General features: G+C 46.9%; 1 protein-coding gene across 1 annotated transcript in view; it reads right to left on the reverse strand.

The window, feature by feature from the left end:
• PLCL1 (phospholipase C like 1 (inactive)) overlaps positions 1-23,304 on the reverse strand; it is a 43,099-nt gene that overhangs the window by 4,447 nt on the left and 15,348 nt on the right. The window contains exons 3-4 of the mRNA XM_009643573.2: positions 22,761-22,836; positions 18,779-18,888 (exon numbers count right to left, since the gene is read on the reverse strand). Coding sequence (XP_009641868.1) covers positions 18,779-18,888; positions 22,761-22,836 — 186 coding nt within the window. The remainder of the gene's footprint in view (positions 1-18,778; positions 18,889-22,760; positions 22,837-23,304) is intronic.

Raw genomic sequence — 23,304 nt, forward strand, 5'->3', positions numbered from 1 at the left:
CCTTGCTTTACTACCGGCGAAGTGGAAAATCCCGTGTTGAGCAATAGGGCCCTCCCAGCATTCAAAACTGGCTGCGTTTGGAGGGAGGGCTGAAACAGCGGCTGCAAAGGCCATTTTGTAATCTGCTGCGTGCTAAAACAGACAGTTGCTTATCTCCCAGCAGACATGTTCTCTGACAGCACGTTAGGGGAGCTTTCCTCTCCACTCCTTGAGGGCTGAGTAAACAAACAATAAATAACAGAGGTCTCACCGCCCATGCCACATCATGCTCATGATATTACTCTTATTTTTTAACTTTTTCTCAGAGAAACAAGCTCTTACATTATTATTTAATCACAAAGTAAAAATCTCCAGAGACCACCAGTGGTTGGCTAAAAAAGCCAGACACGGCCAAATAAACCAACCACAAGCATTGCGTCGCTTGACATTTCAGAGGTAACACAGGTAAGGTAACAGCCCCGATAGTGCCGAGGGGCTCGGAAAGCAGAAATGCTGGAGAGCTGCTGTGATATTCGGACACTCTGTGTGGAGCCAGCATTTACGGCAAGGGGTGCATTTTCAAAGTGTGATAGCGGGACTTCAGTAAGGAGGCACACAATTAAATGATTGCGCATGGCTTTGGAAATGTAATCTGGAGGAGGAAATAATTAATGAAATAATTAGACTGCCATGTTAAACTTATTATGAAAAGCAGGTATTTCCCCATGCCTCTTTCAAAGTTAAATGTGGGAACCATTGATATGAATTTGATTATGATACATCCACCTTTCAGAACAGAGTACTCCAAAACCATACAGACTATTTCTGTGTCACTGCAGACTTTACAAACCCACCCTTTTTGTTATTATTGCATATTGTTTGTCAAGAGCTTTGCTTTGTTCTCTGTGATAGCGATCACAGTGCACACGTTGGCATGAAACATTACTGTACACAAAGATCATACACAAAGCATATAATCACTTCTTGCACACCGAAAAATAAAGGATTGCAAAAATGAGTTACCCCACAGGAAAAGCAGGGGCCAAACGTTATTTGCCAATTTATTTTAAACGCTTGCATAGGAGAAATTCACTTCCTGTCAGGAAAACAAAAAGGCCACGAATACAGAAGATGGCACTTAAATGGCACTCCTTGTGCCACTGGTGTATCATTTAAGGTCTGGGGTTTGGGCGTAGCTTCCTGCACGTCCCATTCTGAACCAAATTCAAGAGTTCGTTTCTACCTGGCTGAAGCCAGCACCAGCTTTGGCTCTGAGTACAGTGGGTGATCCGACAGAGTCCTTGCTGGGGCCTGAGGCACCGTGTTTCACAGTGCTTGCCAGTAATTTCAGACGTCAAACTGAGCATCTCATTTTGGTGTATCAGCGTGTCACTGACAGCCAGAGACCTTCTCTCCCACTGCCCAAAGCAGGGTCTAGCAAAAATTTGCAAGAAGGAAACAGAGCTGAGAATCAATTACATCACATAGACAACAGATCTGAGAGGTATGAAAAAGAAAATACCCTCCCAGGGAAAGGCAGTCGCTGTTATGTGAAGCGTTAACTCTCTGTGAGCAGCAAAGAGAAACTATTGTGGAACAGATCGCCATGTGCGGCTTTGGCACAAGGTTACGTGGTAAAACCTAGGTGAACAGGAGTTTTTAGATGAGCGTTAAGATTGAATCAAAGGTTGTGCCAAGGAACGAGGTCAGAAGAAGCTCAAGGGCTGATCTGCTCAGCTCATTGTATCCAGCAGCTGGGACAGCTAGGACAGCAAGGGTGAGGAAGAGGAGGAGGAGGAGGAATAGCTAACAAGAACAATCGACCAGTACTTCTGTATCTAACCCAGATTACTCCTTACTTCATCTTTTCTGCATTTACTTTGTGAACCAGCAGTATGGATGCTGGCTCCAGGCTTTCCTGCCCATCTCTTGTTACACAGGGGGCCGAGCAGGTTCAGAGAGCAGAAGCAAACTCAGGAAAAACCCAGGAAAAACACCGGGAGCGCAGAACCGGCCTTGGCTGCACTGTATTTCCCAACTGTTTTACTACTTACACAGGGAAAAAAATCCGGTTCGCACCTGATATTTGTGTGAGTCTTGGAAATGAAACCACATCTGCAAGCGACACTGACAGCCTCGAGGGCCCTCACCAGCTTGCCAAGACCCGCAGCCCTGTGGCGATGCATCCCAGCCAGCAGCCTCCTGCCGGCAAGCACCCAACTGAAGGCCAACCGCTGGGTGAAGAGCTATGGGGTAACCAGCTCTGCAAATACCATTTCCAAGGCACTGTCTCTCTTCCTGTGCAGTCAGTTGTAAGAGTGAGAGAACAACCCCAGCATTACTCCAGGTGGTTGGTAAAATTCACATGGCAACCCGGCCAGGAACTCCCTGTACAAAAGCAGAAGGGGCTCTCAGCAGTTTCCAGGCAAAGCAGGCAGGAATCTGGATTACTGCCCCTCCACAGAGCCCATTCGACCCCAGCTTGCCCTGGGCACCCATCAGGTTGCAGTATTTCAGTCCAGTCCTCTTTGAAGCATGGAACTCTGCAAGGCGTAGGTGTTCAGACACCATAGCAAAGAGACACGGAAGAGGTTAAGAAAAATGAATTAATAAATGATAATAAATAGAATAAATAAATAATGACCAAAGTAAATAATAGAATCATAGAATGTTTTGGGTTGGTAGGGACCCCTAGAGGTCATCTAGACCAACCCCCCTGCAGTGAGCAGGGACACCACTAACAAGATCAGGTTGCTCAGAGCCCCATCCAACCTGGCCTTGTATGTTTCCAGGGATGGGGCCTCCACTACCTCTCTGGGCAACCTGTTCCAGTGTTTCACTACCCTCATTGTAAAGAATTTCTTCCTTATATCCAGTCTAAACCTACCCTGGTTTAGTTTAAAACCATTATCCCTTGTCCTGTCACAGCTGGCCCTACTAAAAAGATTTTCCCCATCTTTCCTAAAGGCCCCCTTTAGGTAATGAAAGGCCACAATCAGGTCTCCCCACAGCCTTCTCTTCCTTCTCTTCTCCAGGCTGAACAAGCCCAACTCTCTCAGCCTGTCCTCATAAGAGAGGTGCTCCAGCCCTCGGATCATCTTTGTAGCCCTCCTCTGGACCTGGTCCAGCAGTTCCATGTCCTTCTTGTGCTAACTTGTAATACAGTTCGATTCTTAACCTCACACGTGGCTCTAGTATGATCACTCATCATGGCCACAAGCGGCTGGTCTACTCTGTTAACACACTCACTGATTTTGTCATAGCAGATGGGTACTCTGATCCAGGGATCAGAGCCTGATGCTGAAACTGTAAACGTGGTGTGTTAAGAACAACATCCAGGTTACCTGAAAACCAGCTGCATCTGATTTTAACTACGTCTACGTAAACTCCCAAACTAGACCAATCTGCCAGTTGTTCATGACTAGGTCATCCCACGCAAGCCCCAAAACTTTTTAACTGAACCCTTTTGCCACTTGGGTCTTACCCCAAAGGCCTGCATTGGAGAGGACGATTAAGCAGGGATCTGCAGAGGTGTTCTGCATTAGCCTGGCTAGGTTTCTAGGAGGCTGGTGACAGATCTCTGCACAGCCAGGCAGTCAATCCCGCAGCACAAGGCAGCGGCATGAGCAGTTGGGAAGAGGGAATGCCAGCTGCCGGTGTGGCGCCTCCTTGAAAAACACCCCTGGCATTTTTTGCCTTCTTTTCCAGCTGTTGGAAAGGTGCCGTTAACGTGGCTGTGCTGGATACTGAGAGACGGCCCCCTCAGCACCCCACTTGTATATTCCCAAATTGTGGGACACAGCCAAACTCAACCCTTGAGGGCAGCCTGGGAGGTGGGAATGAACAAAACACCTCTTGTCATACAAGGAGAACCTCAAGAACAGTCATGCAATTAGGAAAAAAGCAAATACTTAGAAAACCTTCCGATTCTAGCGGCTGGCCTTGCCAACGCAAGTGTATTGCTGCCTTGTGCAGCCATGGCAACTTCAGAAAGAGGGGCTGTATTTGTAATTCTCTTACAGGATTTGCCTAATGAAATAAAGGCGAAGGACATACGTGGCCAGCTTGCTCTCTGAAACACAGTCAAGCGCCCTCCCAAACCCTGCTGGCCCTAGACCAAAGTCTGAGAAGGAATTAACATCAAGCTTGAATGCCTAAGTGGCAAAAGCACTCATGCTGTAGCGTTCCCGATTGATCTTTAAATACTGCTCTCCACTGAAATCCACAGGCTCTTGCAAATCAATCGCACAGTACGGCTACTAATCCATCCCTTCAAGCAGGCATTTTATGTATAAAAAGAGTAAGATTTTCTTTTATTTATTTTTTTTTTTTAAATGTCTCTTGCTTCTCTCTCATCTGGGCGTTTAAATTAAATTACCTTATATCAGGCTGTCAAAAGCAATGAATGTGAACATCGACTGTCTGTAACTCTGTTGCTTTCAGAAATAATGGCATTAATTTGATGTTAGCCATGTGCTGAGCAGTTCAGCTGCTTGTGCGTCTCTGAGGCACTGCATCTAGCAGACAGTTTGCAAGCACAGCCACAAATGTATGGACTCTCGCTGTCAACCCCTCCACACTAGGAGCTTGCCTTTTCTTTGGTGATAAGTTTGAAATCAAAGGGTTGGCTGGGACCCCGGGAGTGCGCAATCAATACTAAGAAAACCCCACATCATTGAAGAAATCAGGCACTACTTATTTTTGATACACAGCCATGAGATGGAAATCAAAGCTGTATGCCCAGGCATTTATTTCTTTGTCCTCCTTTGGTCACAGAAACCAATTCCCCACATGTACCAGCACCAGCTGGTAACTCCCGTAAAGTCCAGAGAGTCCCAGAAAAAGAAAACAAGGGGAAGAAAAATGAGGCAGAAAGAGAAGAATTTTCTCACATTTCATTTTTCTGAGTAAGAGGACCAGCTGCAGGAGAAGAGATGTTTTGCAGCTAACAAAACACCTGCGCAAAGCAAGCCCTGAGCAAAACACTTGGCTGGGAATAGCTGGCACCCCCCCACCTCCCTGCTCCCCCATGCCCCCTGCGCTGACTCACAGCCACCCAGGCTGCAAGGTAACATCAAACCCTTGCCCTTCATCGCAAGCACTGACAGCAAGGTACCCATGAAGTTCATCAGAACCTGGAAGAGGTTTACTGACGAATCTCCCAGTTGATTCTGTTTTGACTGAAGACAACAGGCACCTGTGCTGGTTTTGAGGGGTTTTTTGGGGGGGGCAGGGGGAAGTGTTACAGGAGATGTAGCACAAACACTCGCTGCTCTCCTTAGATTACTGCTTAGGACATGAGCTAAAAAAAATATACCTGCACATGTGCTTAATGCTCACTGAAATAATCTAATTAAGATGAAATGAAATTACGCCAGTCAGAGCGCCACGTTTCCAGACAGGTACCAGAGCATACTCATGCAGCGCTTGCTCCTGCGCACAGCTCCTGACTCTCTCCTTGTCTCTGAGTAACCTCCTGGCACAAACACTAATTTCTTAGCAACTCTATGGTTTGCAAATCCTCCTGCCGCAGCGGTGGCTGGCAAACATCACCAGCTGACTGGAGCACAGGGATCTGTGGAAGCCACCTGAGGTCCCCATTCCCGCTCCCCCAGGGGGGATGTGACACCCCTCCGGTCTGGCTGCTCTCCTCCCTTCATGCAAGGTGCTCTGGGCAGTTGGTTTCTAACCTGTTCACAAGCAGCAGAGACCAGAAACAACATTACGCCGAAGCAGAAAGCTTTTAAGCTGAGAGCAAAAACTCCGATTCACATGAAAGGTTAAGTGAAGAAAGAAAAAAAAAAACCCACAAAATGCTGTTTATCTGCTAGAAGGGAACAGGATTTTAGAGGATCCCAAAGCAAATGCTCTGATCCACCTCGTCCCCGTCGGCTGATACGTTCCCTGTCCAGGGACCAGCCCTGTCATTCTGGTCGCCTGCAGCCAAAGGCAGGTTTGCTGGCGAGACTGGCCAGCAGGCTCAGTGAAAGCGGAGCTGAGCCACCTTCTCTGCCCACGTTCCCCCAGCGAGACGTCAGCGAGGCTCCTGGGAGTGCAGCGGCCGTGGGCCCTGTCCTAACAGGGCTTGTTTCCCTTGGGAGAATCCCAGCCTTGCCCTCCCACTGCAGATGTGAAACCGAGCACAAACAGGAGCGGGTATGGTTATTTTTGTAAGCAGCACACTGACACAGAAGGCAGAGAGCTACTGGAATGAAGTGACTGGGCGGGGGGGGGAGGAGAAAATCAGGGGGGTCAGAAACAGGCATGGCTGGACACGAGAACTCTCCGTGAAGGATGGGAATGGAGACACAAAGCCAACTGAATGAGCCAAGCACAAAAATAAGTGGTGCAGGACTGGGACTGTAAGTATTCATTTACACATTCATTGCCCCAAAATGTCAGAGGGAAACTGAACAAGCATAATTTCCAACCCATTACGATGCCAGGTCACAGAAAAGAAGAGGTTTTTCAGCAAAATTGGACTCAATTTTTAAGCCTGGTACAGAGGGCTGTAGTAATACCTCAACAGTTACTGGTGAGGGTCGGAGAAGATGAATTTAGACTACCCAGCTTCAGACCACCGAGCCACCCCCTGAAGGAAACTGTCCTTCTCCTGATGCTGCCAGCATCCTCCAGGCTCAGCCCACTCATCCCAGACTGCTAAATTAAGCCCCTCAGGCTGAGCTGTGAGGGTGATACTCCCACCACCTTTGTCACTGCTTGAAAACATAAAAAAATTTTTCAGGTGCTTTTCAGCGCCTTCACGCAGCTCACCCCCTCCCTGCTGCTAGGTACACCAGCATTGCCCGGTCACCACTGCGATGGAGCAGGAGCCCAGGCGACACCGAGCGAGAACACGTAGAGCACTTAACTGCAATTACTGTCACCCCTGACCTGTCAATTCAGAGCGACCACTGCACATCAGTACAGCTCCTCCTGACAATAGAGGGCCTGTGTCTGACCTGTACCCCCAAGGATGCTGGAGAAAAAAAAACCCTACTGTACGGGCCTTTTTGACTTCCTCTTCTGGCTGTTGTGTTTTTTCAGTATGCTCTCTCACGTACACAGCCTACCTGACATAAGCAATGCCATCTTTTTCTTTTTGTGATCTAAAAATAAATAGCAGCTGCCACAGCAACAGAATTGCTGGGTTTGCCTTGGGTTTTCTCCCCAGATGGCTCCCATCTGTACCTAGGGAGATGACCCATAAGAAAGGGTCCTTTAGCTCCTGTGGTGTTCGTCACCTTACACTTGATTTCATCTGACCCAGCTAAAAGACAATCTGTTGTTCATCAGGTAAAGCTGGCTTCCACTCACAAGCACTTGGGCCTCTGATTTCCCTAGCTCCCGCGCAAGTTTTTGGGAATGCCTGCCACATTTAGGGCTTATGTGATCTACCAGGGTTGCCGGGGAAGAATAATTGCAAAGCAAATGCCTGGTCTCACTGAACACCTACGACTTCCACTTCAGTTTGTGGCTTTCAACCAACTGCCCAAGCCCTCCCCGTGGATCCGTATTGCCAGTAATTATGTATGTCAACACAGAGGTCTTTACTCCACAGCCCTCTACTGCTGGTGGCTCCAGACTACAAAACCGAAAAAATACCCTCATTGAGTTAAATAGTATTTCATTTCTTCAACCACATTTTCTCTTTTCAATGTCAGGAGACAGTAATGGAAGCTGGACCAGCATGATGAAACAGGGAAGGCCATGTCAGCAAATCGCTGCCTGCTGGATTCAGAGCTCAGCTCCCCTGGGTCCTGTACTCGTGCAAGTGCAGAGGTCGTCAAGGGTCCTGGCTAGCAATGGTGCTGCACACATCCTGACACATGGAGAGAGGATTCCTGTCTACGCTTGGGATGGAGAGGGGGAGGACCCGACATTCATACAGAGACACGCTAGCCCTTAGCTTCAGCAAAGCACAAGGGATCACTCGCTTATAAAGAATGTTACCGGATTTGACCAAGGCCACTGACAGTGCCAGGGAAAACCCAACTGCCATCTCAGCAATAGGAGAGGAGGAAGTTTCGATTGAGCAACCCGCAGCTTTCACCGCCTCCCGAGCTCCCCCAGGGACTTTGCTTCAATTAGACACCAGTTCCCCCACAGGGAGCGGGGTTTTGTGGATGCTGGCACGTAATTCACACAACAAAAGGGGCAGTCGACTTCCCATCGTTTATAAGCACTGGGAAACTGCGTGCGATCTGCTGACAGTAGCTGTAATGAGCTCAAAATATACCACAAAGGTAATTTTTAGATGATGTTAAACCTCTTGGCACGCACCAAAGCTTACGTTCAGATGTAACCATTTCAGGCTAGCACCAAGTTCACAGCTCCCGAAGAACAGTGCAATTCAGATTTAACAATAAGCAAATGCAACCCTCTCTTAATGTTCCTGCCACGTACAAATCAGTACCCCAGTCTCTCCCTGACACTCAACAGCTCTACACAAATTCAGAAAACATGGCTGTGGGTGGAGGCTTCTGGCAGCAGTTGCCTCTTGCTCTGTCCCTCCATGGGCCACCTAGAAACGTGCGATGGCAATGCACGCACAGGCTGCCAGAAGGAGAAGCTCCCCGGTGGCACAAAGACCCGTGTCTCAATGAATCGGGGAATTGAACAGTGTAGGAACACAACTGCTTTGGGTAAAAATCCTCCCAGAGCCTGTGGGTTACCCTGACTCAGGCAGGGCGCCAAGCCAACACACACGAGCTCCACATTTGGAGGAAAACAAAGGGGGTTTTCTCTACCTGTGTTTTGTTAGCCCTGAAGCAATCACAGCTCTGCCAGATTTCTACGAGGACTCACGATGCCGATTCGCAACGGCATTCGGCAGTTTAAAAACACGAGGAAGACAAAACGCCCTGGGCAGGCACCATCGGTGTCATCTCTATGCGGGCCGGTAGCGGCAATGTGTGGGAGCTGGGGAGGGACAAGATGAGCGCAGCAAAAGCAAATTCTAGGTCGTAAAGTCCATTTGCTAAATAATGGAGATTAAAATACAACTGAAATTATTTAAAAATGTAATGTGTCTTTTCAATAATAAATAACCATGCAACTGAATCTCTCATATATTATTTAAGGGACATCGGGAATCCTCTAAGTTGCATACAGAGATAACTGGAGTTTTCTAAGTGATCGTCAGTCCCTGAGTCCAAGAAAAAACATCCATTTTGTGTGTCTCGGTGCATAAGAAATACCATGCTGCTTAACTGGCCACCCTGAAACAACAGCAACAGTGAAGGTAAGGGGGCAAGGGAAAAGACCACCGAGGTCTTCAGTGTCGTGAATCATCATCTGGGCGAGGCACCACGGGACGCTGCCAACCCGGGAAAGAAAAGGCCTTTCCAAGCCCCTCACTAGCCCCAGGCATCGGGACAAGAGCAATGCCTGGGGCACCAGCCCCATGCCACCCCACCAGCCGGGAAATGACCCGGAGGAAAGGCTCCCACCCCTCCAGCACACCACCTCGCCACTTGAGCTGTGTGTGGCAGGGCTGGCAGCTTGGCTTGGGTTGTAATGCAATCTGTAACACCTCAGAGAGGCAGCTGCTCACTTTCTTTCTTTGTTAGTACAGCATTGACAGATAAAAAGCAAGAAATGTGTGAATTTCTGCTGAAACTTATATTTTCATTACAGCCCTTTTAATTCCTCCAAACGAGGTCACGTTGGCAGATTGGCACAAACAGGATTCCCAACTTCCATGACTTCCATGTTGTGTTAACCCCACTGCCGGGCACGGCAGTCTTTGATACCCATGTCTCAGATGAAAATGTCACCGCTGCAGGAGAGGGGACAGTGGCAGAAGTTGCTAAAGTTTCTATGCTGCTTGCAGTTCATGCCTTTGCTGTCTCCCCCTCCAAGGGATGGGAGACGACACCATCCCAGTTTTTGCACCCAAGCAAACCTCCTTTCATGGGGAACCATCTACAAACACTATTCCATTCAGTCATCTTGCCCCCCGCCCCCCCCAGTACTACCCATTTGCTCTGCTCTGCTCAGGCACACATACGTGCAAGAGTAGCTCCTTTTCCCCAAAAGATGAGTTCCCTCAAGGAACTTGTAATCCTACCTGCTGATTTTTAAAGTAACCTCCTCATAGGTGATAAACTTGTTGCTCCTCAGAGCAGCATTTGGAAAACAAACTCTTTGTATTCACACATCATTGCCTGGATGTTATTAATTACTTTTCCAGTTGCACAGTCTTTGGACTGGATGACCCACACCCCCGAAAGAAGATGGCCTTCACACCCAGGTGCTAAAATCCCTGCCAGGTTGGTAGAGAAGAGAGGCGACAGCAGCGCAGCCGGGGCTGAGGCTGTGACGGGGTCTGCCCCACCGGCAGGAGCATGGTGGAGCACCCGATCCCGTGCAGCTGCCCCAGGGTGAAGCTGGCACAAATGCAGAGCAATACACGCGTGCGACACAGTTAGAGACAAGCTTTACAGTCAGGAGAAGTTTAGTCCAGATCAGGGATGGTGGAGAATCAGATGCACAGGTAAGGCAAAGAAGGTGGTGGTTCTCCCACTGCCTCAGCATGACGTAGATGATACGCACAACTGGGGGGACGCAGAGGGAAGGGGGGCTTGAGGCTGGGGAGAAGAGGCAGGAGGGGTCTGGAGTACAAGTTTTACGAGGAGCAGCTGAGGGAACTGGGGTCGTTTAGCCTGGAGAAGAGGAGGCTGAGGGGAGACCTTCTTGCCCTCTACAACTCCCTGAAAGGAGGCTGTAGCCAGGTGGGTGTTGGTCTCTTCTCCTTGGCGATAGGACAAGGGGGAATGGCCTCAAGTTGCACTAGGGGAGGCTTAGGTTGGACAATTTGAAAAAATTTCTTCACCAAAAGGGTTGTCAAGCATTGGAACGGGATGCCCAGGGAAGTGGTCAAGTCCCCATCCCTGGAGGTATTTAAAAGATGGGTAGATGAGGTGCTTAGGGACATGGTTTGGTGGTGGGATGGCAGGGTTAGGTTAATGGTTGGACTTCATGACCTTAAAGGTCATTTTCAACCTAACAATTCTATGATTCTACGAAAGAGAGACGACCGTACCCAAGACAGGACAGCTGACCAAGGAGGGGGCTTGACTGAGCAGCCAGCCTACACAAAGAGAGAGACAGGCATCTATTTTGGCAGACCAGCACTATTTAAACATCTTGACAAGCCTCCATTTGTGAAGCGGTGCTAAAATCGGTTTTCTACACACAGCACCTCAGCGTGCCAACCCTCTGCTGGGCTCGAAGCCCAGGCCACCACGGTGGCCCTGGCAGAAGGGGCGCTGGGCACAGCGCCCCCGTGTGCTCCTGTCCCTGTCTCCCACCGCCATCGCTGCAAGTGGCTTAGCATCGCATCCATGGCTTTTGGCAATTTGTCACATCACTCAAAATAAAAGGCACATCACAAGATTGCTTGCCACCTATCTCTGGCTTATTTTAGTCAAATACAAGGAAAATGGGCTAAGCAAGATATCACTCGGGGCTTTTCATACCATCTTTCATTTCTCTAATTTGTTCTTTTTGTCCCAAAGTTACTGTTGTTCTGCCTATGCATTTGATGGCCTGTCTCACCTCCTATATACACACATACATGTGTGTTTGCGCACATAGAAACCCATCCCAGTGGAACTGAAGGAATAATATTCGCATCTGAAATGCAGAACTTTGGATTGCAGTCCCTCCAAAACAAAAAAAAAAAATTTAGAAAAGGTTTACACCAAAGGAAAGCAGCTCACAGCACTTGTTCTCTGGATGAATTCTGGTGACCCTCCAGTTTTGGTCTGTCCTACACTCAGGTCCCACACTGGTTGCAAGAGGGTCTTGTCCCTAAACCCACTATTGCCAAACACCCACGTGAGCAGAGCCCTGGAGCTGAAGGAGGAAGAGGCAAGTGAGAAAAATGGCGGAGACCCACATTTCTGCTCAGATGACTCTGGCCATCAGCTCTTTCCCCAAATCCCAAGTGACATCAGGTCCCTGGGTCCCCCAGACACTGGGTGGCACCACAGAAAAAAACACAGCCTCATACCAAGCACCTTCCATGCCAAGCACCTGAGCAGGGCTTAGATCCGCAGCAGCTAAATGTTCGGCTTCATCCTGCATGGGGGCAGCAGGAGGACCTAACACAGCCTCTCGCAGGCCCTTCCAAGTCCTATTTTCTATGCACCCAAATAGCTGTTAAAGGCTGGAGAAAAGTCAGAAAATGATGCTCCCTGAATGAACAGAAAATATTAATTGGACTTGGTCCTGCTGTGGGGGCCACGTGAGGTGGGGAGGTGAGTGCTGAAACCCAGAAACTCACAGTATCGTGAAGGAGCAAGAGCTGTGAACCCTGGTGGTTGTTGCTCTCCCTTCCCCCCCATTAGTCCCTGCTGTTGCCAGCATTTGGTACTTGCAGATTTAAGATCGCCTGGGCGGCCTTTATGTATATTTTAAACACACGTGAATATTTAATTTGCTCTAAATCCAACTTCACGTCTTGAAATTTTCCTTGGCCAAGAAAACGGAGACCTTGTCAGAAACACCATTTAGGGCTTCAAAAGCTCGCAGGGAGCAGCCAGGTGCCCAGGGAGGCCATGCTGTACTTGTTTGAGACGCTCGCTACATCCTCCCCGGAGCAATGCTCGGCAGTGTGGCTGAGGGCCAAGAAGAACAGGATATTCCAGTTGATTAACTAGCACCGCTGAGAGACTGGGATTACACTCATTTTACCCTGATGCACGCTGTTGAAGTAACTTGAGAAGTTTCCATCACCAGACACAACTGACAAAATCCACCGAGACTTAAGTGCCTTTTAAAGAGCTCTGGTTCCTGCCTTGGGGCTTGGGCGAGAACGGCAAAAGGCAGCGCTGTGAGCACTATGGGGGAGAGCTGGAGGAGACATTTACCACCTGAATCAGCAGAGAACAGCACCTTGCTATGTACCAGAAAGATCCGCCTACCTTATAACTAGGTGGTTTGGTTCCATTGGTTTACAAAATACACCAATCAAAACAGGTTTGCACGTGAATCACACACTTTTACCTCCTTATCTTGTAGCTCAATATCATTTAAAGGACTTTAAATGCCCCCAGCCCAGAAAATATCCCAGAAAAACCTTGAACACCTCCCTGCAGACAGAGGAGCCCAGCAGCAGGGCCTGAGGGCCAGGAGCACAGGCTTTGCCCTCCGAAGGAGCTCCAGAGCCGGGAGCCTCCACCCTGCTCAGCACCGCATTCAGAGCACGCAAAGGCCCCGGGGGATGAGCTGTGCTCCCACGCTGCTCCTCCGGACCCTTCCTTCCACGCTCAGTAAGGAGCAACCTAAACCTATCTCCTCCCTCACCTTTCCCTCTACTTTTACATGAACTGCTTCAAGCTAAGCAGGTTGGTATTTACAACAATAAATGGATGTCAACTTTGCTGGACCCTGTCACCTCCTCTTCAACACTCTCTCAGAAACCCAGCTGGTTTGTGTTACTTTTTTTTTTTTCTTTTTTGTCCTTCAGTTCACATGTAAGGGACCAACCTGATGATGTGAATAATTAGAGCAGCTCTGCATTTCCTCATATGTTTATAAAATCTGTCATCTCATCAAAGACTGAGTGGCCCAACAGCTGAGCCGGTCTCGGAGTAAGGCAGCAGATCCTTCACAAGCAGCCAGGGCACACAGTCTGAAGAGGTTTAAAAGTTAGAAACGCCACTCTGAACTTCATCAACAAAGGATATGTAAACAATGTGGGGACAAGACAGCAGGCGAGGCATTTAAGCTCTCAGGAAAAGAACCTTTGGGGTAACCACATTCAAAACATATTTCTCTTGGGAGAGCTGGAGATGAGATCTGGAACAATACGAGTCCTGCATTTAAAGGCAAGCGTGAAGTCTCTGTGCCACGCCAACCACTCCTGCCTACTGCTCTTGATGGACTATCACTCCCACAAGATGACAGCAAATCACAAGAATTTGTTGCTAAGCCACTATGGATTATATTTAATCTATTTTAGCAGTTTCACAAATTGAGCACCGACATGCTTATGTCCACAGAGATATGCTGGGAAAAGGAGGGGCATAAGGTATGAGGAATTTTTCAGGGTGCAGGGGAAAGCCTGATTGACATGGGGAAAGAAATATATGGTACGTGGAGTGCGGCAGCTTTACGGGGGCTCATGAATGCATCGTGCTCTCACTTAAGACTTAGACAGTGTAAATCATTGTGCAAATCCTTTGGCAGCAATTGTATGACACCTGGTAGAATATATTGTTACCATTGTGCTTAATTACACAAATTGCCCCCAAGATACTGCCATGCTGCTCTTTTGTCCACTCAGTAGCATGCTAAGGAGTGAGGCCATGGTTCTTGCCTAACTACAATAAACAGGACTGATATGAAAAGGCCCAAATAAATCTTACTTACAAGACAGTACAGAATACTGTAGAGTATCCTTTAAAAACACTCCCACAGGGCACTACAATAACCCTTAAATTAAGGCTGTGAATGGACCTGGTTCTTCCAAAGATCAGCAGCAACTCTGTGAGGCACCATTGTGCGTAAGGTGCTTTACAATAACGGTCACAGTCCAATATATATCCATAAGAAAAACTGCTACCTTGTAGTGATGCTAAATTCAGCTCCATTTAGGTGAAGCCAGAGAAGTATATGGCTACCTGTATGCACATCTTTCAGAAATCTGGGTTTTATCTCTCCGAGTAAGCCTCAAAGTGCACATTTGGGGTTCTGCTACCCAAGCAAGAGGTCTGGATGCTGCAGGTCTCCCAAGCAACTGAAGGCTGATTGTCACAAATGACTGTGATGAAGAAACAGGTAATTTGTGAAGGTGATCCTCCAAAAGCATTATTTGTGCACACTTTTGCTGCATAAAACCACTTATACCAGAGCTAACATCGATCACGACTACATCATGAAATTGTGGATTTCTCCCCCAAAGAGTGAACTGCATTAGCAATTTAATAATTGTATGCCTCCTGTATTCAGCAACCTCTCTCTTTATACATCTAATCAGCATTAATTTAAATGCAGGATAATTAGCAGATACACTCATGGATGGGTGTTGAAATGATCCCTGAAAATTTAACCACTTGATGGCTTGTAGCATGCACTAACAGTTGGAGTCCTAGTAAGAGAGAACACACTCACCGCAACAGAGGCGAAATCTTATCATGAGCAGCAAAAATGATTTAAAAAAACATGAATGCGTTTCAGAGCAGAGATTAGGTTCAAACATTCAGGTGCTTTCCCCTTCAGTAGAAGACCAAAACAGTAAATGCCACTTTATCTTTGTCTTCCCATGTTTTGTATACAAATAAGTCAGTAGGTTGGTATATTAACTGTCTAGATATTTACTATCAACATGCAGGCAAGAGCTGGCCTTGCATGCACGCCGCCTGAACCCATATGTGAACATACCTGACCTGAAAGCTGCCTAGTGCTCTACAGTGGCACCGAGTGCAAGTGGTTATGTCCCAGCCCTCAGGAGGACTCGTGAGCTCAAAGCCAGAACTGCCCTGACGAGGCTGCTCAGCTGCTGCCTTACGCAGCCCGGTGCCCCCCTCTCTCCAAGCTCACTCCTGCCTGCAAAGGCGGCCACACGTGCCAGGGAAGAGGTGACCTCCAGGCCAGGGGAAAGCAGGAGGAACACCAGCATCTGGGGAGAAACACGCACCAGCCCACACACCCACATGAACCCCTTCGCTCTGTGAAATGGATAGTCACCTATTTTAAAACTGGACAAATATCTCATGAAAATTAATTGTGAACTTTTGGTGCGAGAGAGGGTTGGCCGAGCCAAGCGTACTCGTTGGGATGAAACAAACGGTCCCTAGTGCCATGGTCCCTGTTGAGGTGGTAAACACAAAATTTCTTGTGCTACTTTTGCATTTTACTGGCACTTAATAAAATACAGAAAGGAAAACAGAGACCGTGGCGCATGGAAATAAAAATGAAAGTGAGGCTAAATTTGGGATCATAACCATTCCTGTAACATCGCTGTGAGAACGTGATTTTTCTGTCTTGACATTTCTGTATTGACATTGTGCCTCCCAATATTGCTGACTGCAAGCCTGACAGTATTTTACATAACATGGGACCAAATAAGTAGATGTGACATTTAAAAAATATGTATATAGGTCAAAGTTGACTGTCACCAAGTTATAATGTCCCTATTCTTACTTACATTTATATGTTCTGGCAAACAGTTTGTTCTTCTAGTGGTTGTTACTAAAATGTAATTAAGTTTATATAAACTATGGAAGAAAATGACATATTATTTTGATTCATTCTCGTTAGGTACCTCTTAAAAGTACCTCAGGGCATTTCTAAACATGAATAATGCCCACAGTTATGATTTTTATAAAATATACTTTAATCTTGCACTCTGTAACTATTTAATGATTTTGCTAGTAGCAATTTCTTATTGCACCCCCTCCTTATATTCAAAGCTCACCTATTGCAATGAGCCTTTATAAAGAAATACATTAATTAAGTATGCCTTTGCTTCACTAGCCTAGGAAAAGACTATTAATCACCTGGCAGGCACGAGCACAACCTAATACTTGCTATTGCTCATGGGCACCTCACACAAACTGACTACTGCCGCATGATGTAATTGCCTCCAACAACCCCGGGCACACAAAGGGGCCTTCTCCCATTGGTGGTGTGCCGTTCACTCACCTCACCTAGTGATGATGCATTTGCGAGGTGTTACGGGCTACTTTTTTTTCTTTTCTTACATCACTATACCAACATCTAGTGAAATATATTTGTAGTGACCACCCTGACACTAGGCATATGGAAGACAGTGATGGCTTGAGTGGGGCATTGCTGTTGGTCTCTCCTCACCAAATCCTCCTGGGAAGCTCTCACCAGCAGGGAGGGGAGTTAGTGCCAAACACGAGATGCAGCTGTAACTAGCAAATAGGTTTGTTATCGGCAGGGACACTGAAATACAGTATTATTTAAGGAAAAAACAAGTTTAGAAAGAAGAACGATGACTGACAGTCTCATATCAGACACCTGAGGTCTGACAACCGCATTCCTAATTGTCTATGTCATTGCTGAGTTGGACGTCTGTCAGAATGAAAAGGTATTTCATGTGCATTTATACCCATGGGTAGTTGCCACAAACTCTGATCATGTTTTACTATGTGAAAAAGGTAAAAATGAAGTTGTGACTTAGAAATGAAACATGTCAATTATTCCTTGACCTTGACTAGATGTCTGAAATGCTTTTAGTATGTTGACGGTATGTGCTAGGCAGCAATTATTTTTCATAGGAAATGTTTCTCTGATACCCTGCTTGTACCTTCATTAATCATAGGTCACCCTCAGAGGTCTGAATTTCTCATTTGACAAACATCTAAAAATGGAAAAGTTTAGAGTAACCCTGACCATGTTTGGAGTGACTCTGAGCACGAAGCATTTATTTCACCTAACACAGCTAAAGGTATTCAGATTAATATTCAGAACTGCCTAGTGTTTGGGGGGTTTTCTGTCCTCTTTAGCTACTTGCCTCAATTATGCTGTGTGGAAAAGGTCAGTCCCTTCCATCACGTTTGAATTGGTTGCCTTTTCTCTTCATTAGAGGTCCTATTAACTGAGCCTACATTGACTCCAGTACTCACTTTCCCCCCACTGTCATGGTGAATCAAGGTACGCAGGGAACCACAGGCATCCCCCAGGTCTTCTCTAACCCTTCTCTACCAGCAAGAGCCTCTCCCACCAATTTTTGCCCCTCAGCCTCTTCGTTCCCAACTCCTTTTTCCCTCTCCTGCTCAGGATGTGTTAGCGTTCTGTCCGTCTCCCCGACACTGAAGCATGCATCTCCTACTACTCTTGCTACTGCTGTTGCACGTTACATTTAGGTGTATATTTCATGAGGAACTTTGTAAAAATTCCCTGTCATCAGCTGGCTCACCCTGGGACGCCAGCAAAGAGACAGGCACTGGGGAGGTTCCAGGGAGATGCTGTCGGACAAGGCAATTTGCTTCACGGGAGCTGGAGGGAGTGAGCAGCAGGGAGCGAAGGAGGGGAAATCAAAGTGTGATCTACCAGAGCAAGGTGGGAAACGAGCCTGTAAAAGGCGGCATGAGCTGAATGCTAACAATCCAAATGCTTGGCTCAGGCCCTCTCACTGCCGTCTGCTATGGCTGCATCAGAGCCTCTCCTCTTTCCAACTTTGGCTGTACCTGGGTAACTTCACCCAGGCTCAGACATCCAGCTGCTGTGGCAATTTGGGGCCGGTCGGCGACAAACCAGTAGCTAAAGCCTGGTGAGTAACATGGTCACTGAGCAGCGTGTCACTGTGCAGCCAGGATGGAGGGATTTTCATCCCTCCCTTTTTTAGCTGTTTGGATAATGTTCCACTTTTGAAACCTAATCCTGACATTTCTGCAGGATCTACAATATTCCTCATGGATTTTTTCATGACACTCCCCCCAGTTCCATCCCTTCCCAAAGAGATGCTCTAGTCCTCATTTTACAAAACAAGTGTCTGAGCCACAGTGACCCCGGACAGGTCACATTCAGGGTGTGTAGGGCAGAACAACCAACCAAAACCAGGCCCCTGGGCATACAAACCACAAGCTATCATTCCTTTTTTTGTTCAGGCTTAGCTAAATTCCCTTCCACAGCTTCCAAGCCAGAGGTGTAATTAGATATACTTGATGAATCTCAGTAATTGGGGGTAATTTATACATCCCATTAAAACAAAATGTTGCTTCAGCATTAGTGAGACAGTACAAATAGATGAACTAAAAGAGCAAAGGTTTGCTTACAGAGTTAATAGGAGACACAAGGTGGTGTTTCCTGTGCTTACCTTCAGCACTGTGATATTCCATGCAAAACTCTCAATGGCTTTGCTTAGTTTTCTTCCTTTCAAACCTTCCTTTGTCCCAAGGTTATGAAGCTCTTCATGGAATTCCATTCCTAAAAATACAGATTGCTACATCACCCAGTGCACAATCGATTTCCCCTACAAAATGTTCAGTGAGCATTTTCAGTCTCGCAGCTGGTACTTGCTACAACCACTTTCTGTGTTTCTCCCCCTTCCCCGTTATAACCCCATCCTGGAGAGCATCTTCCAGGAGAAAAGGGTCACGTGCAATCCTGCAGTTGTGCCTAACTCTCCAGTGCTCGGGGTTCCACACAGGCATGCACCTGGTCCCCCCCCAAACACTCCTCCAGTGCTTCTGCTTGCAGTCTGCATTGCTGGCAATATTGCGACAAAAGGCAATCGCTTGTCACTTTCTGGTTTTGTACCTTGGAAGGCAGTCTGACAGACGTGGAAGATACCTGTTCAGCACAGCAAATACAGACTCAAATGCACAGCTCCTCATTAATCTTAATCACAGTCATGCAGAAAAGCCCTTGTACTTCACAATGATAAATTATGTCAGAAACGCGTACCGCTAATCACAGGATTGCTATTCCTGCAGCCTGGGGAACTGAGACTTCCAGCCGCAGCCCTGGGAATTGTTACATTGCATTGCCAGTTTCTGTGGCAAATGTCTGCAAATCTGTTGCTGGATACAAGAATTCAGGAAATCTGGGAGCAGATTAAAAGCCTTAACGAGTCCAATTAGCCCACCAATTCCACAGGCTTTGCACAGTGTATGCAAACATTTCTCTGGGTCTGGTGTGGATTAAAAGACAAAATGGAGAGAGAGCTGCTTGTGTTCCCTTAATTTGTACCTTACAAAGGCCAAATTGGCACTAAATCACTCCAAAATGTCTGAAGCCCATCCTGGCTCAACAAACCAAGTTCCATCTCCAGTTGTTTCACAGCTCTCCCTCCCCTAAGGTTTTAAGGCAAATGTCACTCGCAAATCCAAGTGTCATTGAAATTACATCAAAGAAATTCCCATTGAGAGAACACCTGCACGGAGGAGACGTGGAGGGCTGTCTAGCGAGTTGCTGAAGGAGTCAGTCCTTCGACAGCCCAAGGCAGGCTTGCACTCGGCGCAGCTTGCCTGAAGCATTCCTGGAAGACTAACAATAGGATTCTTCTTGCCTTGCACCGACTCCAGGAGCTCGATAACACTGAGGCAGTTCAACTCCACACAATGCAAGACTTTATGGTTTATGTTCCAAAACTTCTCCCACTCACAGGTTTTGCCTGTCAAGGGTAACAGAGCTCCTGCAGCATTTCCTTTGGAAAGCAGTCTAAATAACTGCACCCCAAGCAAGATTCCCCTGCAGGTGTGCCTCGTGCCAACTGACTTACAAATCATTTCACTGCAGTACGTGAAAGAAAACCTTCAAATGACTCACTTTGTCCCACAAAAAAACATGAAGGCTAATGGTGCACAGCTCCACGTGGACAGCCCTGCCTTTATGCAGCACCCTTTTAGCTATTTTTCCCCCCGGATCTCACTTTCCCCACCTGTAACCTGAAGACAGTGCTGCCCAGGAGAGAGGGAGCCACAAACATTTGTTAGGCTGCAGGTAGGAGCATCAACGAAAACATTTAGCAGTTCAGTCCTCCAAGCTGCTGCTGACCACTGCACATTGGGCTGAGACTGCACATGAAAAAAAACCAACAGAACCAGCAAAACCAGATAAGAAGCCATCTGGGGGAGCAGGCAGGACACTGTGGCACAGGGAGCCTGGACCAAAACATGCTACGATGTGAAGCAGAGGTCTGGTGGGAACACATGTTCAAAGGGAACAGGACTGGGGTGAGGTGAATGACAATGTCACAGGCAGTTGTACCTCTGACACCTCTTAATTTTGAGTGCTTCACCTCGCCACACTGAAAATGTTATTTAACAATTTGCCTGGGTAGCGTTTGCAATGAAGCAATTGAGCGTGGTGAGGGATCCTGTCTCCCCTACTCCTTTCCTCTGTCTAAATCCTGAGGCTTCAGAAGTGCACTTCATACCTCTCCAGCCTTCTTCGCAATCAGAAATGATATTTTAAGGCTAACCAAGCAAAACAAATGACAATACAAGTAGATACAGCAGCAAAGAGAACAAACTTGAGAAATTCATCTTTTTGCTGGGGGAAAGAAGGAGAGGGGAAGTGCATGAAACTCTGGGCATCAGTGTGGAGGCATGGTCCTGCATCGTGTTCTCTACATGCGTCTCCACCCCTCTGCTCACAAAGACACCCAGACAAGCTCATGGGTTCTTCCCTCTGCGCACAGTGCAGAGCGCGTAGGAAGCTGGCTGACACTGCTGAGGGTCTGCATAACTTAGTGCAAAGCATTGCTCTTGAATTGTACCATCAAGAAAGACCCCCCAGTGCTGCATTTTCCTCTCACTGTCCCATTCCTAAACCCTCTACACCTGATGAAGGCTTTGGGTAGAAGATATTTATGCCACTTATATGCAGATACACAGAAGCCAAGGCATGACACAAGATGAGGCCCATAGAATCCAGCAAGACATAGCTGCTTGCCTCTCATCCCTTTGCTGCCACAGCGCCAGCATGGCTCGAGCTCTGAATTTCGAAGAGCAAGCACTACGTTCCACCCTGCTCTTGCATCACATAGAAATCAGTTAAATGCTATTGTTGAAACAGTTTCCAAAATTCCTCTAATTAAAAAGATGAATGAAAGGATTTACTACAAAACATCAGTTTCATTCATTATTTACATTTAATAGAAGCAAATGGCAGCAGCCTGCATCACTTGCCAAATCCAAAAATGCCTATCAGAAACAATAGTATTTATAATTGTTGTGGTCCCAGAAGACTATGCCCAAGAACACAAATTAAATGTAGTAGCAAGTGTTTGCATTACTGACCTTCGCGGCTTGCTACAGGTTAGGAAAGGTGCAGCTGTATAACTAAACAAACTGAAAAGAGATTTAATTTCTGCAGTGTAAACCCCTGATAGAAATACACTGCATGTATTTATTCAGCATGGTTTCTGATACGCGAAAGCTGCTGGATTTAGTTGTAGAGGATTACCACCACCAAACGTGGACTCTTATCTCTCTAGCAGGGCTTATTCTCGTGTATCAGTGGGGACTGCAGGAGACACGTCCCCGTTCCAAGTCTAGCCCCCAATCCTGAACAAGTGGTGAAGAGGGGTTTGCATGAATAAGCTGAACTGTGAATCACTTTGGTGATTTCTACCACCCTGAAAAAGGAGTGTGAACCTGCGGCAGAGCAGACAGCAGGCGGGTTGCCGCTTCTGAAACCACCTCTTCCCTTTCTACTGCTGCACACGAGGCAGAGCCCTAGTTCAGATAAAGACATCCAGTACAATACACCAGCAACGTATGATCTACTTTAAGCCTACTTACAGTGGTTTGCACCCATATACCTGACGTACATAATGCATAGCCACACAGATTCACCGTGATACAATGGAATTACACCGGCAAAAGTTTCCAAGGTCTAAAACAAATCTAAACAGCAAAAGTAAGTAAAGGCAGGCAACAGAGCTTGGTCCTGTTGCTTTCAAAACCTCTTGCCTCCTTTGTGTTTAAGGGAATGAATTGTGGTAGAGAACGGAGCTCAGTAAAGGCAGCATGCCTTCTCACTCCTTCGTTTTAATTGAATGCCTTTCTAGCTCATTTGACTAATTTAAATGCTGTCAGACATTTCAGAGCTGTAGAGCAGATGGAGAAATAGCTTGTAAGGTGAAAGCTGAGGATTTTTCCCTGATCCCACGCCTGCATTGCTACTGAGGGATGAGCCTTCAGGAAGGTGGAGTCTGTCAGGGGAAGACCAGGTTGCTCACGTCTATACCAGGTGAAAGATGATTGCATGAGTCAGTCACAAACTGTAAGTAAATTATGGCACATCATTTCCCATCTCCCACCCAGAACCGCACAATAAAGAAGTATTACCTGCTTTCTGGCACTGAACAATCTTGTCGTGAGTGATGTCTGCCGTCTCAATGAGAACCCTGCTCTCTTGAATCATCTGTCAGAAAATAAACAGAAAAAAAGCAGCATTACTAGGGTTTCCTGCAACATCTAGTCCGCAGAGAAGTACAAAGGTTCAAACTTAAAAAGAGCTCTGCTCTGCAAACACCGCTATAAAGATTGGATCATCCCTTCATATCAGGGCTCCCAGATCTGTATCAAGCCAAGTGACAGTTGCTGAGAAAATGTTTTGCTCCAGAAGTTAAAGAACAACTGGTTTACATCAGTGAGACACCACTGCAAATAACGTGAAGGAAAGATAAGTGATTTCAGAAGAAAGCAGTTAGCAGATAAACAAAATTCATTCTACATGAAACTGAGCCCTTTCTAATTAGTACTTTTCTCTAAACAAAAGGAGAAATAAGTATAGTCCTTGACAGAAGTGGTTATCACAAATGTTACCAAGTTGTGAATAGCACTGATTTCAAGAGGTGATTTCAGCGTGTGCTGAACTTTATGCACTACA

The sequence above is a fragment of the Egretta garzetta genome, unplaced genomic scaffold (genome assembly GCF_000687185.1).
Source record: "Egretta garzetta isolate BGI_Z169 unplaced genomic scaffold, ASM68718v1 scaffold297, whole genome shotgun sequence".
In the NCBI taxonomy this organism is placed as follows: domain Eukaryota; kingdom Metazoa; phylum Chordata; class Aves; order Pelecaniformes; family Ardeidae; genus Egretta; species Egretta garzetta.